This window comes from Hoplias malabaricus, chromosome 4 (genome assembly GCF_029633855.1).
Source record: "Hoplias malabaricus isolate fHopMal1 chromosome 4, fHopMal1.hap1, whole genome shotgun sequence".
Classification (NCBI taxonomy): Eukaryota; Metazoa; Chordata; class Actinopteri; order Characiformes; family Erythrinidae; genus Hoplias; species Hoplias malabaricus.
Genome location: NC_089803.1, coordinates 70,728,784 through 70,742,281, shown reverse-complemented (window position 1 = coordinate 70,742,281; position 13,498 = coordinate 70,728,784). Strand labels below are relative to the sequence as shown.

At 47.9% G+C, this 13,498-nt stretch overlaps 1 protein-coding gene across 2 annotated transcripts in view; it reads left to right on the top strand.

The window, feature by feature from the left end:
• Positions 1-13,498, top strand: part of scube1 (signal peptide, CUB domain, EGF-like 1) — a 91,403-nt gene that overhangs the window by 72,579 nt on the left and 5,326 nt on the right. For both annotated transcript variants that reach the window (XM_066667679.1, XM_066667678.1), the window contains 13 exons: positions 2,820-2,936; positions 4,014-4,136; positions 4,255-4,374; positions 6,137-6,250; positions 8,449-8,565; positions 8,800-8,958; positions 9,075-9,278; positions 10,418-10,579; positions 11,605-11,772; positions 11,856-12,017; positions 12,704-12,901; positions 12,996-13,148; positions 13,254-13,333. In XM_066667679.1, the coding sequence (XP_066523776.1) occupies positions 2,820-2,936; positions 4,014-4,136; positions 4,255-4,374; positions 6,137-6,250; positions 8,449-8,565; positions 8,800-8,958; positions 9,075-9,278; positions 10,418-10,579; positions 11,605-11,772; positions 11,856-12,017; positions 12,704-12,901; positions 12,996-13,148; positions 13,254-13,333 (1,877 nt within the window). The remainder of the gene's footprint in view (positions 1-2,819; positions 2,937-4,013; positions 4,137-4,254; positions 4,375-6,136; positions 6,251-8,448; positions 8,566-8,799; positions 8,959-9,074; positions 9,279-10,417; positions 10,580-11,604; positions 11,773-11,855; positions 12,018-12,703; positions 12,902-12,995; positions 13,149-13,253; positions 13,334-13,498) is intronic.

Below are 13,498 nucleotides of genomic sequence, written 5' to 3'. Positions count from 1 at the left end.
CACCTGCCGATAAAAAGACAAGTAATTCATAGCTGGAAAACCGTAGCTGCTGCCTCCGTGTGGCCCCTGGGTGTCAGTGTGCTCTGTTCTTGTGACATATACATAGGCCTGAATCTTAAATGTGACCAAAGCTTAGAAAGTGTCACACGGAGCTTGTTCTGTCCCATTTTATTATGAACGTCATGGGAAATCAAAGCCCTGTGATACAGGTTAAAGGATGTGGTGGCGTCACTGTTTGAGATGTAGGGTGAGTGTTGTTCTCAGGTTGGTGGAAAGCTGGGTTTGTGTTTGTGTGGGTCTGTGTGTTTTGCTGGGCGTATTGGAGGCCTATGGCAGCGGATTCCTACAAACGTGTCAGAGCAAGAATCAGCGCACAAACATCAATGATTTTATTAAAGTCAACCCAAACACCACCCTTCTCCTGGGCTGGAGTGTGTGTGCGTGTGTTTGTGTACGCCATGCGGGTGGCAGCGTGGGGTGGCTGACAGTGTACGTTCATGATTTCATGTAAGTCTTTAGGACCTCCCAGTGTCAGAATCTCTAAATCTCCTCAATCTCTCTCTCTCTTTCTCTCTCTTCTCTATTCCCCCTCTCTGAAACGCATGAATAGATCCTGTTTTCCTTCCGTGATGCTTAAACTCTGGGATGGCATGTTTCTGCTGACAGCTGATAATTATATACTTAGAATTTTATTTTTGAATTATTTATTTATTGTTTTTGCTTCTTCCATGCCAGTTCACCCAAGGAAAATAGTTGTGGTTGAGGTGAGTGTATGTGTGTGTGTGTGTGTGTGTGTGTGTGTGTGCGTGAGCCAGAGTGGGCGTAAAGGGAGGGTTAATTACTCTGGCTCTTTGCCCGTTGGCAGTGTGGCTGAACTGAGAGAGAGAGAGAGAGAGGTATCTCTCCTCTTCACAGAACACTCGTCTCATCTGGTGCACCATGCTCTGCCTTTATTTTTTTTTATTTTTTTTTTTATTACTCCTTGAAATGATGAAAGGTAGAAAGAGAAGGATGGGGAAGAGGTGGAGGGAAGGAGAATCATAGCTCACACTCACAGCTACGGACACTTTTGAGTCTCCAATCCACCTACCAACGTGTGTTTTTGGAGCGTGGTAGGAAACCGGAGCACCCGGAGGAAACCCACGCAGACACAGGGAGAACACACCACACTCCTCACAGACAGTCACCCGGAGGAAACCCACGCAGACACAGGGAGAACACACCACACTCCTCACAGACAGTCACCCGGAGGAAACCCACGCAGACACAGGGAGAACACACCACACTCCTCACAGACAGTCACCCGGAGGAAACCCACGCAGACACAGGGAGAACACACCACACTCCTCACAGACAGTCACCCGGAGGAAACCCACGCAGACACAGGGAGAACACACCACACTCCTCACAGACAGTCACCCGGAGGAAACCCACGCAGACACAGGGAGAACACACCACACTCCTCACAGACAGTCACCCGGAGGAAACCCACGCAGACACAGGGAGAACACACCACACTCCTCACAGACAGTCACCCGGAGGAAACCCACACAGACACAGGGAGAACACACCACACTCCTCACAGACAGTCACCCGGAGGAAACCCACACAGACACGGAGAACACACCACACTCCTCACAGACAGTCACCCGGAGGAAACCCACGCAGACACAGAGAGAACACACCACACTCCTCACAGACAGTCACCCGGAGGAAACCCACGCAGACACAGAGAGAACACACCACACTCCTCACAGACAGTCACCCGGAGGAAACCCACACAGACACGGAGAACACACCACACTCCTCACAGACAGTCACCCGGAGGAAACCCACGCAGACACAGAGAGAACACACCACACTCCTCACAGACAGTCACCCGGAGGAAACCCACGCAGACACAGAGAGAACACACCACACTCCTCACAGACAGTCACCCGGAGGAAACCCACGCAGACACAGAGAGAACACACCACACTCCTCACAGACAGTCACCCGGAGGAAAGCCACACAGACACAGGGAGAACACACCACACTCCTAATAGACAGTCACCCGGAGGAAACCCACGCAGACACAGAGAGAACACACCACACTCCTCACAGACAGTCACCCGGAGGAAACCCACGCAGACACAGGGAGAACACACCACACTCCTCACAGACAGTCACCCGGAGGAAACCCACACAGACACAGGGAGAACACACCACACTCCTCACAGACAGTCACCCGGAGGAAACCCACGCAGACACAGGGAGAACACACCACACTCCTCACAGACAGTCACCCGGAGGAAACCCACGCAGACACAGGGAGAACACACCACACTCCTAATAGACAGTCACCTGGAGGAAACCCACGCAGACACAGAGAGAACCCTCCTCACAGACAGTCACCCGGAGTGGCACTCAAACCCACAACCTCCAGGTCCCTGGAGCTGTGACAGAGATACTACCTGCTGCTCCACTGTGCCCACCAACACACACACTGTGACACAAGACCACCCAGTCAATATTCTGTGACCTGCCTAAGACAGAAAACATTGGAAAACAAACATGCACTAAATTTTATTTGTTTTTTAATAATAAAATGAAAAAATAGTGGGAGAACATTTGAATTACAATTATACTTTACCCCAACACATTTTAAAATGTATTAGCACACCTGACACATGAGAGAAACCCTACTGAACATATTTTACTGTTAGTGTACTCAGCATGCTTTCAGATAAATGAGTCGTGTGATGCTGGCCAGGTCATTGGTTTAGTAAGGGGTTAATGTGATTGATCAGTGACAGAGGGCTGTGTTTTCTCCACTGCAGATATTGATGAGTGCTCGTTTGAAAGGACCTGCGATCACACCTGCGTCAACTACCCCGGAAGTTTTGAGTGTGTGTGCCACAGAGGCTACACTCTCTATGGCTTCACACACTGTGGAGGTGTGTTCACATATGCACACACACACACACACACAATGCATTTTATTGTTATCAAGGTAACTAAACCTGTGCAGATAGACTCTGATGATAGCTAGTTCTCATTAATAAACCAGCCTTATTATAAACATTTTCCTGTATGTGGGTTTGCGTGTGTGTGTGTGTATTTCAGCACATTAGACTACTCCTAGGATATTACATTTGTATTTACAGATCTACCAATTCCACTATTCTTAGCCAAATAACTTTTGCTACCACACTAGAGGAGAATGGAAACTGCCCAGATCTGTCACATCAGCTTACAGATGCCTGTGCTAGCACCCTGAGCAGGGGCCCCATCCCACCCACCCACACTGGAGGACTCCCAGACAGCTTGGGCCTAAACTATTACCAGCTGCTCCACCCGGGAGGCCCCAAATCAAAACTGTATTAATGCAGTTATGCAGGAAAATAAAGGGAGATTAAAGGCACCTAAATATTCAGCTCATCACATCAGTCCATCACCTCATGGCATTAATCACCAGATACACCCTCAGACCTGTGGTTGTCATCCATTCCTTTTGGATGTAGCTACAGATCCCACGTTTGATCAGATCTGTGTGTGCGTGTGTGTGCACGTGTGTGTGTGTGTGTGTGTGCGTGTGTGTGTGTCTGAGATTTGGGTACATGCCTGAGAGAATGTTGAGATCAAGGACTCCTCAAGAACAGCATAAATGCATTGTAATTGTGTGTGAGTGTGTGTGTGTGTGTGTGTGTGTGTGTAAATGCACTGTGATTGGATCTACATGTGTATAAACATGCTGTGTGTGTGTGTGTGTGTGTGTGTGTCCACTTATCCCTCACACACACCCTCATCCTCCAGCATTAGTCCTCATCCTCATCCTGTCCCTGTTCCCGGAACTCTAGGTTTAATCTAAATATTGTGTGGTAAAACAAGGTCAGATCACACACCCCTAAACCACTGTGACCTCAAACATCTGGAGTCTGAAAACAGCTGTGTCGATTCACATTTGTCAGCCTTTATTTCATGCACCTCCTCAGTACGAGGCTCATATCTGCATTTGCCGTGTGTTTCCTCAGATATTGACGAGTGCAGCATCAATAACGGCAGCTGTGAGTATGGCTGTGTGAACACACAGGGGAGCTACGAGTGTGTGTGTCCTCCAGGGCAGAAGCTCCACTGGAACAAGAAAGACTGTGTTGGTGAGATCACACTCTTGTCCCTCCCAATAGCCATTATGCTCCTGATCTTGTTTGTATACGCCATATGTGTGTGTGTTTGTGGTGTTTCCATGGTTACGTGACCCCGTGTGACCCTCAGAGGCGGTGAATTGTCTGCCCAATGGGAAGCCGGCTCCCCGCGCTATGCTCAGCTGCACCAAGACGGGCGGCATGGAGGTGTGCTCTCTGTCCTGTCCGTCAAACGCCCTCTTTCTGGCAGGTCAGTGCTTCTCTGCAGCTCCGGTCAGTTCAGTCCACTTCACTTCTGCTCAGTTCAGTCCAGTGCCTTTCATTAGTTTACTTTACTGAGATTCCACCTCTTGACTTAAGCAGTGCCTGCAGGGCACACTGATGAGCTGATACCCATTCTCCACTCTTTGCTGGCACCTTGTGGTGTACTCTGCTCATCACACTGAACCAAAGCCTGACTTCTGGACTGCGGATGTTGGATTATTACATCCGGATCACAAATAAGCCACTGCGACTCTTCCCAGAGGTTAGGGTTCACTCTGTAGAACAGTTCCATAGCTCCTCATCCCAAATCTGGGGGCTTTATAACCCTCTAGCCCCCCACTTGGCATTGAATAAGCTCCAGTCCCACTTCATGTCATTACTCTCATGATGAGGGCATCTAAAACAGCTAGTTGTGTCTACACATGTTTACCGTTCCTCAGCGCTCAGGACCCCCACAGAGCAGGTGTGATGTGGTGGTGGATCATTCTCAGCGCTGCAGTGACACTGACGTGGTGGTGGTGTGTTAGTGTGTGTTGTGCTGGTGTAGAGTGGATCAGACACAGCAGTGCTGCTGGAGTTTTTAAACCCCTCAGTGTCTGGACCGAGAACAGTCCACCGACCAAAAACATCCAGCCGACAGCGTCCTGTGTCACTGATGAAGGACTAGAGGACGAGCGACACACACTGTGCAGCGACAGATGAGCTACTGTCTCTGACTCTACATCTACAAGGTGGACCAACGAGGGAGGAGTGTCTCACAGAGTGGACAGAGAGTGGACACAGGGTTTAAAAACTCCAGCAGCACTGCTGTGTCTGATCCACTCTACACCAGCACAACACACACTAACACACCACCACCACGTCAGTGTCACTGCAGCGCTGAGAATGATCCACCACCACATCACACCTGCTCTGTGGGGGTCCTGAGCGCTGAGGAACAAGAGGGAAAGGGTTGAGGGTCTGTAATTGTGTTTGAGAACGATTACATACCTTAACGCAGGGCAGTTTCCGCTGGTGTATCTGCTGTGTTTTGAAGAATCGAGTGCTGTGTTTGAGTTGGCCGAGAAGTTTGCGAGGGTGATGGATGGATCCTGAAATGAAATATTTGCTTTTATATCTTTCTGGAGAAAAGGAGAGTGAGAACAGAGCGAGGCGTCCAAAAGCCCAGCCACTCAATCATCCTCCCTTAATGTTCTCGGTGAAACACAGTTTCATTCCTCGTCTCAGTGCGCACGTGTGTGTGTGTGTGTGTGTGTGTGTGTGTGTGTGTGTGTGTAGAGTGCTTGATAATAGGTAATAAAACGCCATATAAATCCTCTCTTTATTCCACATGCCCCTTAGGAAGCATATGCATAATATATAAAAAGTGTAAGTACAACTGTAACTGTGCGTGTGTGTTAGATGTGTGTAGGAGTGTGTGTGTGGTGTTTGTGTGTTAATAGTCTCTTCATACGATGAGTGCTAGGGCTGTATAAAACCGCTTTTAATCCTCTACACCCTTGGGTTTGCAGGGACAGGCCAACAGAAATACTCAGCCTGCCATTGCGCGATTTGTGGCCAGGCGAATCTCAGGCCAACGGCCCTCTAGACAACCGGGCTGCGCTCTGTCATTCTGACAGCCAAGCCGTGCCTTTCACACACACGGATCGCATACGCACGCAAGCCTACATAGACACAACAGCATGTTCTTAGACATAAACACACGTCCTGTAACTTCTGTTTCCATCTGCTTGTATGTGCATGCGCAGACTCTGAAAACAGCTACACCCTGAGCTGTGGAGTTCCAGTACAGCCAGGAAAAGTGGCACCAAAGAAGAACACCACCACTACCTCCAGCACGTCTCCGCTGCAGAGCTGCACAGGTAATTCCACCCCTCTTCCCCCATTTTACACTCTCTTTCTCTTGTCTGTCAGTTCAAGTGCGGACGGATGTTCACTGTCCAGACCTCATTCAGGTGTCCTGAGTGTCAGGGGATGCAGCTGAAATAGGAATAATGCCATCTACAGTGATCTGCTGCAGAAATAAAACCACAGAAAATGAAGTGAATAACACTGATGATCCGGTAAAGATCGGAGCGCCTTACTGTGATGTCATGTTTTGGTCTGTTTTGGCTTCCAGAGCCATTTTGTAACATGCACGGCAGCCCAGAACTTACCTGGAGAATGCAAATGTCTAACATTTGTACCGGACATTTCCAGCCAGACCCCTAGTGCAAACACATGTGTGAATAGGGTCGGTAATGTTTCAGAGTATCATGGCTTGCCTCACAGGCGACACTACAGAGGTGCAGCCCCGTGCCTAAGGCATGCGGAACATTACCAGCTGTGAAAACGCATGTGACGCAGAAAAACTCCGGACACAATGATCCGAAACAATGTCCGGACCTAATTTTATATGTGAAAACGACTCGAAACTCCAGGTCTTATAGGGTGTCCCAGGTGTGCAGTGGTTTGTACCTGCCAAAAGTAGTCCAAGGTAGAACGAACAGTGCCTATGGCTCACTTATACTCATCCCACTGTGTGCATGCTTCAAGCCATGAAATAGTTCAACCTTCCCCATGTTGGTTACTCTATTTTCCGCCATGAGGTGGAGAACCCGCAGAGTTGCAAATGGATATCTCGTTTTTAAAAAACGTCTGAAGACTTATTTTCATTGGTTTTAGTGGTATTTAAACTTCAATTGATGTTGATGATTGATATGTATATACACTAGAAAAGTGCTACTTAGTTCTGTGCCCACAGCAAAGCCACTCAGAACTCCTCCCCAACATCCTCAGACTTCATATTCCCTGTCTCAAGCTCAGTTCATGATGCGGCTACAGAGTGACAACACAAACTTAGTGGCCTACACTTAATAGCGATGACAACAGTACTAGATATGTCTCTCTAATTTGTTTGTGAAGTATTTACACCACTTTTAAACCATTGTGATGCTCCACAGAGCTGTAATGAAGGAACAGAGCCTCTGTCGTTGGGTAAGCACTGCAGAAAATGCACTATGTAACTTTAGGTGGTGGGCAGGAAGTGATAATAGAGAGTCCGAGAGGGGGCAGTACAATTCTAAAGTCTCCGCACTTGACGTCAGAAGTGGAGGCAGCGCACAGAAAACTAACTGGGTGGTCTTGTTTCACAGTGTGTGGGTTGGTGGGCTCCAGATCCACACGTTAATATTACGTGCACTGAACAAGGGATTGCTATTACTACTAATATCATAATAAGGTCTTTTTATTTTTTATAAAGAGTCATGGACTGACAGCCCAATGCATTTCTCGTGAAATGGTAGAGGTAGAAGAGGCTATAAAGAAAAATACCCTGACTTCACGCACAACCACCCACACACACACACACCCACACACACACACACGTCCACAATGATTAGCTAAGTCTCTGTTCTCAGTGCCATATCCTTCCCTCTCTCTCGCCCCATTGCCGAATTCTAGATGTCCCAGTGTGTTTTGGTCTGTAGGCTTTGGACATTTACACAGTGCTCAGAGAGATAGATACATACTCAGCTCCCGGTGTTGGACAGAGCTCAGAGGAATGTTCAGAACCTGACAAAACGACACTGTTCTGGGTGATAGTCTGCCTGCTGACAGATGTGAAATACACAGTCTTGACTGAACCGTAGCCACTCCAGAAAACCCTGCTCAGGCCCACGGGAGACATGCTGCACACACAGTTCACTCACAGTTCACATCATGCTCTTTATGTGTGTTTGAGTGTGTGTGGGGGAAGAGGAGAAGAGTAAAGCAAGGTAGAGGCATGTATAATACCCTATGTGGTTCAATTTGGACCAGAGCTACTCTTGCCTTTATTGCCCTATCCCAAAGTGCACTCTCAGCACAACGAGACGGTTCAGGATTGACCACAGACGACCACAACCACAGCCTGTCCTTAGTTCACCTCCTCGCCTTTTGTGCTTCACACATTTGGAATACTTTAGTATCTAACTCTAAATCTAACAGGCAGCTATTTATCCTCAAGATCCTTGGGAATAATTTGACGCTGTGATGATGTGCATTTGACATTTTGACAAGCGGCAATTCTCTCGTTCCTTAGAAACGCTGGCACAGCCTGTAAAGCAGAAGGCACGGTTTAAGATCAAAGATGCCAAGTGCCACCTGAGACCCCGCAGTAAAGAGAAGCATCGAGATGTGGGCAGACAGACCCTGCAAGGTGAGCCCTCCGGGGGACGTGTCAAGCTCCGGGTTTCCAAAATAAAGCACGTAGACGTGTGGCTGAAATGTTTTAATGAGCTGTCATGACGCGTAGCTTGCTGAATTATTGTCTTCACTTTCCTCCTCCTGTCCTCATATGACTCTTATTTTCCTTTAACTTCTCCTGTCTTTTGCTGCTGACGCTCTTCCACCCTCTCCCGACCATCTGCGTCCTCTCCGCTCCTCTCCTCAGGCGGTCAGTTTCCCTGCACGGACGACTGCCAGGTAACGTTTGTGAATCTGAAGTGTGAGTCTTCCAAAAAGCGCCGGCGTGGGCGGAAGTCTCCCTCCAAAGAGGTCTCGCACATCACTGCCGAGTTTGAGATGGAGATGAAGGAGGAGGAGGCCTCAGGTATGTGTAGGCGAGTGTGCGCCTCGTCAAACTTCCTGTTTGCGTTTGTCCACCTGGAGTAGATTAAAATGTATGTGATGAAAGTGGACGTATCTGGGTGATTTTTCCACACTCAGAGTCCTGTAATGTGGACTGTGTGCGGGAGAAGACGAAGCAGAGGCTGCAGAACACCCTTCGAACCCTGAGGAAGTCCATCAACAAGCAGCAGTTCTACATTCAGTTCTCCGGCACGGCTTACGAGGTGGCACAGCGCGCCGTCCGTCAGACCGAGGGAGCCGAGGCGTGCAGCACGGGGCAGGTCCTGGTTGGTGACAAGTGCGGTAGGTATTTTGAGAGCTTCATGGCTTCCATCTCAAAATATTACAGAAGAATGATGTAAACAGTGTGTGAAAGTGCCGTATGCAATCACCAGATGAACAGAGTGGTGGTGTGGTGGGTGGCGTTGCTGCTGCACAGCTCCAGAGCCATAGGGTCCTGGGTTCAAGTGTGTCCTCGGGTCGTGGAATGGATATGAATGTGTCACTGTCTGTGTGCGACTCGAACCCACAACCTCCAGGACCCTGGAGCTGTGACAGAGACACTACCTGCTGCACCACTGTGTCCACCCTAATAATAATAATACATTACATTGATAATATCCTTTTCAAAAACCCAAAGATGAAGATTTATGGTACTGGGTGGTTGAATGCAAGGGAGAATAGGTGAGTTTTAAACTGGGACCTAAAAGAAGACTGGATTTGAGAAGGGAAGAGGGTTCCAGAGACGGGGAGTGACTCTAGAGAAAGCCCAGGCTGTGAAGACTGGAAGAGGGAAGATCCGAGGGTGCGGGAGGGTGTATAGAGCTGAAGAAGGTCTGAGAGAAAGGAAGGGGCAAGTTTATTTAAGTGGTGTTTAACAGGGAGCCACCACAGGTGTAATGTGTTGATGCGAGCGGACAGAGTCTGATTTTTGCTGTGTTTCACAAGTGGAAGAATGAGGTTTTAACAAGGGGTTAACGTGTAGGTCAAGCTTAAGGGTGATGTATTGGAAGGAGCCACCACAACGTCGCTAATAGAGGGACTGAGAGGACTGATTCTAGCCTTTGAACTAATAATAAGTTCAGTTTTTTCACTGTTTTCATGTTCTACATCCTGTACCTCCTAGGACTCGGTAATTATTTAACAGCCCACAGAATCTATGACCGGCACAATACAGCCGTGAAAGGCAGTGGAGGTCAACAGCTATGGTGTGTGGCTGTGATTAATCTTGCAGGCTGTTCGAGGAATGTGTTTATCTGTCCATTTAGTGGTCAGACGTGGAACAGCAATTGGACACTTCATAATTTCCACATACCGTCTTCATTCTAAAATACTGCCATAATTTGTTCGGGCCTTTTCTTAACAAGCAAACACACAGATGGGTGTGACTGTCCTCTGTTTGTGTGTGTGTCTGTGTGTTTGTGTGTGTCTCTCTCTTCCAGTCAGCTGTAGTGTAGGCACATTCTATAGTGGCGAGCAGGAGCAGTGTGTGCAGTGCCCCCCAGGAACCTATCAAGACATGGAAGGCCAGCTGTCCTGCGAGCCCTGTCCTAGCTCTGAGTCCCAGAGCACAGCGGGAGCCAAGAACGTCTCGGAGTGTGGAGGTGTGTTTGCACACGTGGAGACACACGTGACCGGGTGGAATCAATAAACGGCTTTGTAATGATAATAGCACACACTGTTTATCGCAGCACCATCTCCAACCCCCTGCAGGTCCTCGAACTTCATCAATAATATTAAAATCAGGATCAATATTGAGACCCTGGTTTCGTGTTGATCTTTAAACACAGAGGCTCACGGGAGTGTGAGAGGAAGGGAAAGTGAACAGCTCTGAGCTCAGAGCAGCTGGTAGCATTTAGAACTGATCATCTTAGGTACTCTGGCGCACCCTTGTGGACTGGAACTCGTTGTCGGGTTTACATGTGGGGTCACACCTGCTCTCAAAGCAGTTAGAACAATTAAAGCCACTCTCTGTTCGTTTTCAAGCGTGTCTTCTAACCTTCTGCAGCTTTTGAGAGATTTTTTTAAATGTTTTTTCTTCCCAATTTCTTCTGTCTGATTTTAGTGGGAGGGGCTATATTTGGCTTTCATGATGTCAGGTCTGCCACAGAGCCAGTGTTATTGACGCGTTAGTCTCAGCCACAAATCAGATACATTCAACTATCCTGTTGCATTCTGATTGGCTTTCTGTACGTCTGCGTGTAAGCACTTCTGTGTATTGTTTTCTATTGGCTCTGGTATTGGTCCAAAGTGAATCTCCTCCTTCTATATGTCATGCCAAAATAGCAGACATGTGATTGGTCGTTTTTGCGTGTAGTAGGCATTTTTTGGCCACGTTAAATGGCAAAAGATACCAGAGTCTCTCAAGAGACTCTCTTAGAGAGACTGACAACAAGAGACGCGTGATACGTCAACATTCCTTTCTTTTAAAGATATTTCTTTTACCACAGTCAGTCTCTAAAGCCCTGAGGGTAGTCGACCCGTGTTTCTTAAACCACTTTCCTGCATATATATATATATATTATCTCCTGTAGATACATTTTGTATTGGACAGCGAGGATATAAAATAATCATGTGCTATAAAGGGTTAAAAAGACTACAGGTCTGGATTTTACATGTTTGGTTGTAGGTCAGTGCCCCGCCGGTCTTTTCTCTGTTGATGGCTTCCGCCCATGTCTGCCGTGCCCCATGGGCACCTTCCAACCCGAGCCGGGACGCGTGCTCTGCTTTCCCTGCGGAGGAGGAATCATGACCAAACATTCTGGAAGCACCTCGTTCAGAGACTGTGAAGCCAAAGGTATCACAGCTCAGAAACCACATCTCACCTTTCACCATATGACACCATGCAGGTTTTCTAGCTGTGTTGTTGTTTCTGTTTAGTACACTGTGCCTCAGGACACTACTACAACTCCAGCACTCACCGCTGCATCCGCTGCCCTGCCGGCACCTACCAGTCCGAGTTTGGGCAGAACTACTGCATCACCTGTCCCGGAAATACCACCACTGACTTCGATGGTGCCACAAACGTCTCTCACTGCAAGAGTAAGGCAATGCCATGTTTGGTTCCACGACATAGAAGTGTGTTGCCATTTTGGAGAGTCAAGCGTGTGCCTAGTGAGCACAGACAGAGCAGAGACGTCCAGTGACGTTCCTTATTGGGTCAGCCCGACCTGACTTACACTAGTCTGTAAAAACTCATTGTAGGTCCATGTGACATAAAATGGAGATGTCCTTGTCCAAAATAGCCATCTTTTATAAGACTGAGAAATAACAAAATACTCTTTCACTGTGGCCCATGTTTATACAAAGTTTAGGAACCGCCCTGAAACACTGTGCCAAAAAATGGGGCGTCCTGAGGTGGAAAATGACCGTTCTTATTAATTTGTTCACATACAACAACAACAATAACCACAAATGACTAAAGCTGTGTTTACGTAAGTGTTAAAATACAGAGTCATTACATTTTAGTGAGCACTGAAGATCTGCACAATCCTTAATTAATACAATCCTAAGTGTTGACATCGCTTGTCCTCAGAGTGCCCCAAAACAGTGCCCCAGTCCAGGACCCTGTGAATGAGGAGAGGACTCTGTTACAGGCTGAAAAGGATGCGCTAAATGTTCAACAACAACAGCAAAATGAGTTCATAGCTTAAGCGTTAAATCACACGTATGAATTCAAATAGCGATGTGTTTTCCTGAAATCCACAGACCCTGTTTTTAACTTTCAGACCAAGTGTGTGGTGGAGAGCTGGGGGATTTTATGGGCTACATCGAGTCGCCCAACTACCCTGGAGATTACCCATCGAACGTGGACTGTGTGTGGACCATCAACCCCCCCAACAAGAGGCGCATCCTCATTGTGGTGCCTGAGATCTTCCTCCCCATTGAAGACGAGTGTGGGGATGTGCTTGTCATGCGGAAGAGCTGTAGGTTTTTCACAGAGCTTAGTCCAGTTCTAATGTTGATTAAGTGTCAGTTTCATGACGGTCACTCACTGGCCTCCTCCCTTTGCCTCATTAGCCCAGCCCACTTCAATAACCACCTATGAGACGTGTCAGACGTACGAGCGACCAATCGCCTTCACCTCCCGCTCGCGTAAGCTCTGGATTCAGTTCAAGTCCAATGAGGGCAACAGTGGAAAGGGCTTTCAGGTGCCCTACGTCACCTACGATGGTACGTCCTCGGTGGTGTCCTCACCCTCAGCCTCGGACAAGCAGACCTCAGGGTTTGGGTTGCGGGGGATGAAATGACGTGGGTATGTGTTTTTTTGTTTTACAGAGGACTACCAGCAGCTCATAGAGGATATAGTTCGAGACGGTCGTCTCTACGCATCAGAGAACCACCAGGAGATCTTAAAAGTGAGATATGATGCTGGTGTCATTTATCGTCAGTGCTGTTTTTTTCCAGAATGTAAAGACTAGTCTCAGGAGCGGCAGAGACTTATGATTCAGAATGAAATTTTCTAAGATTAATTCATAGAACTGTCACGGTGGTGGTGATATACAAACTAATGCCACACAGCT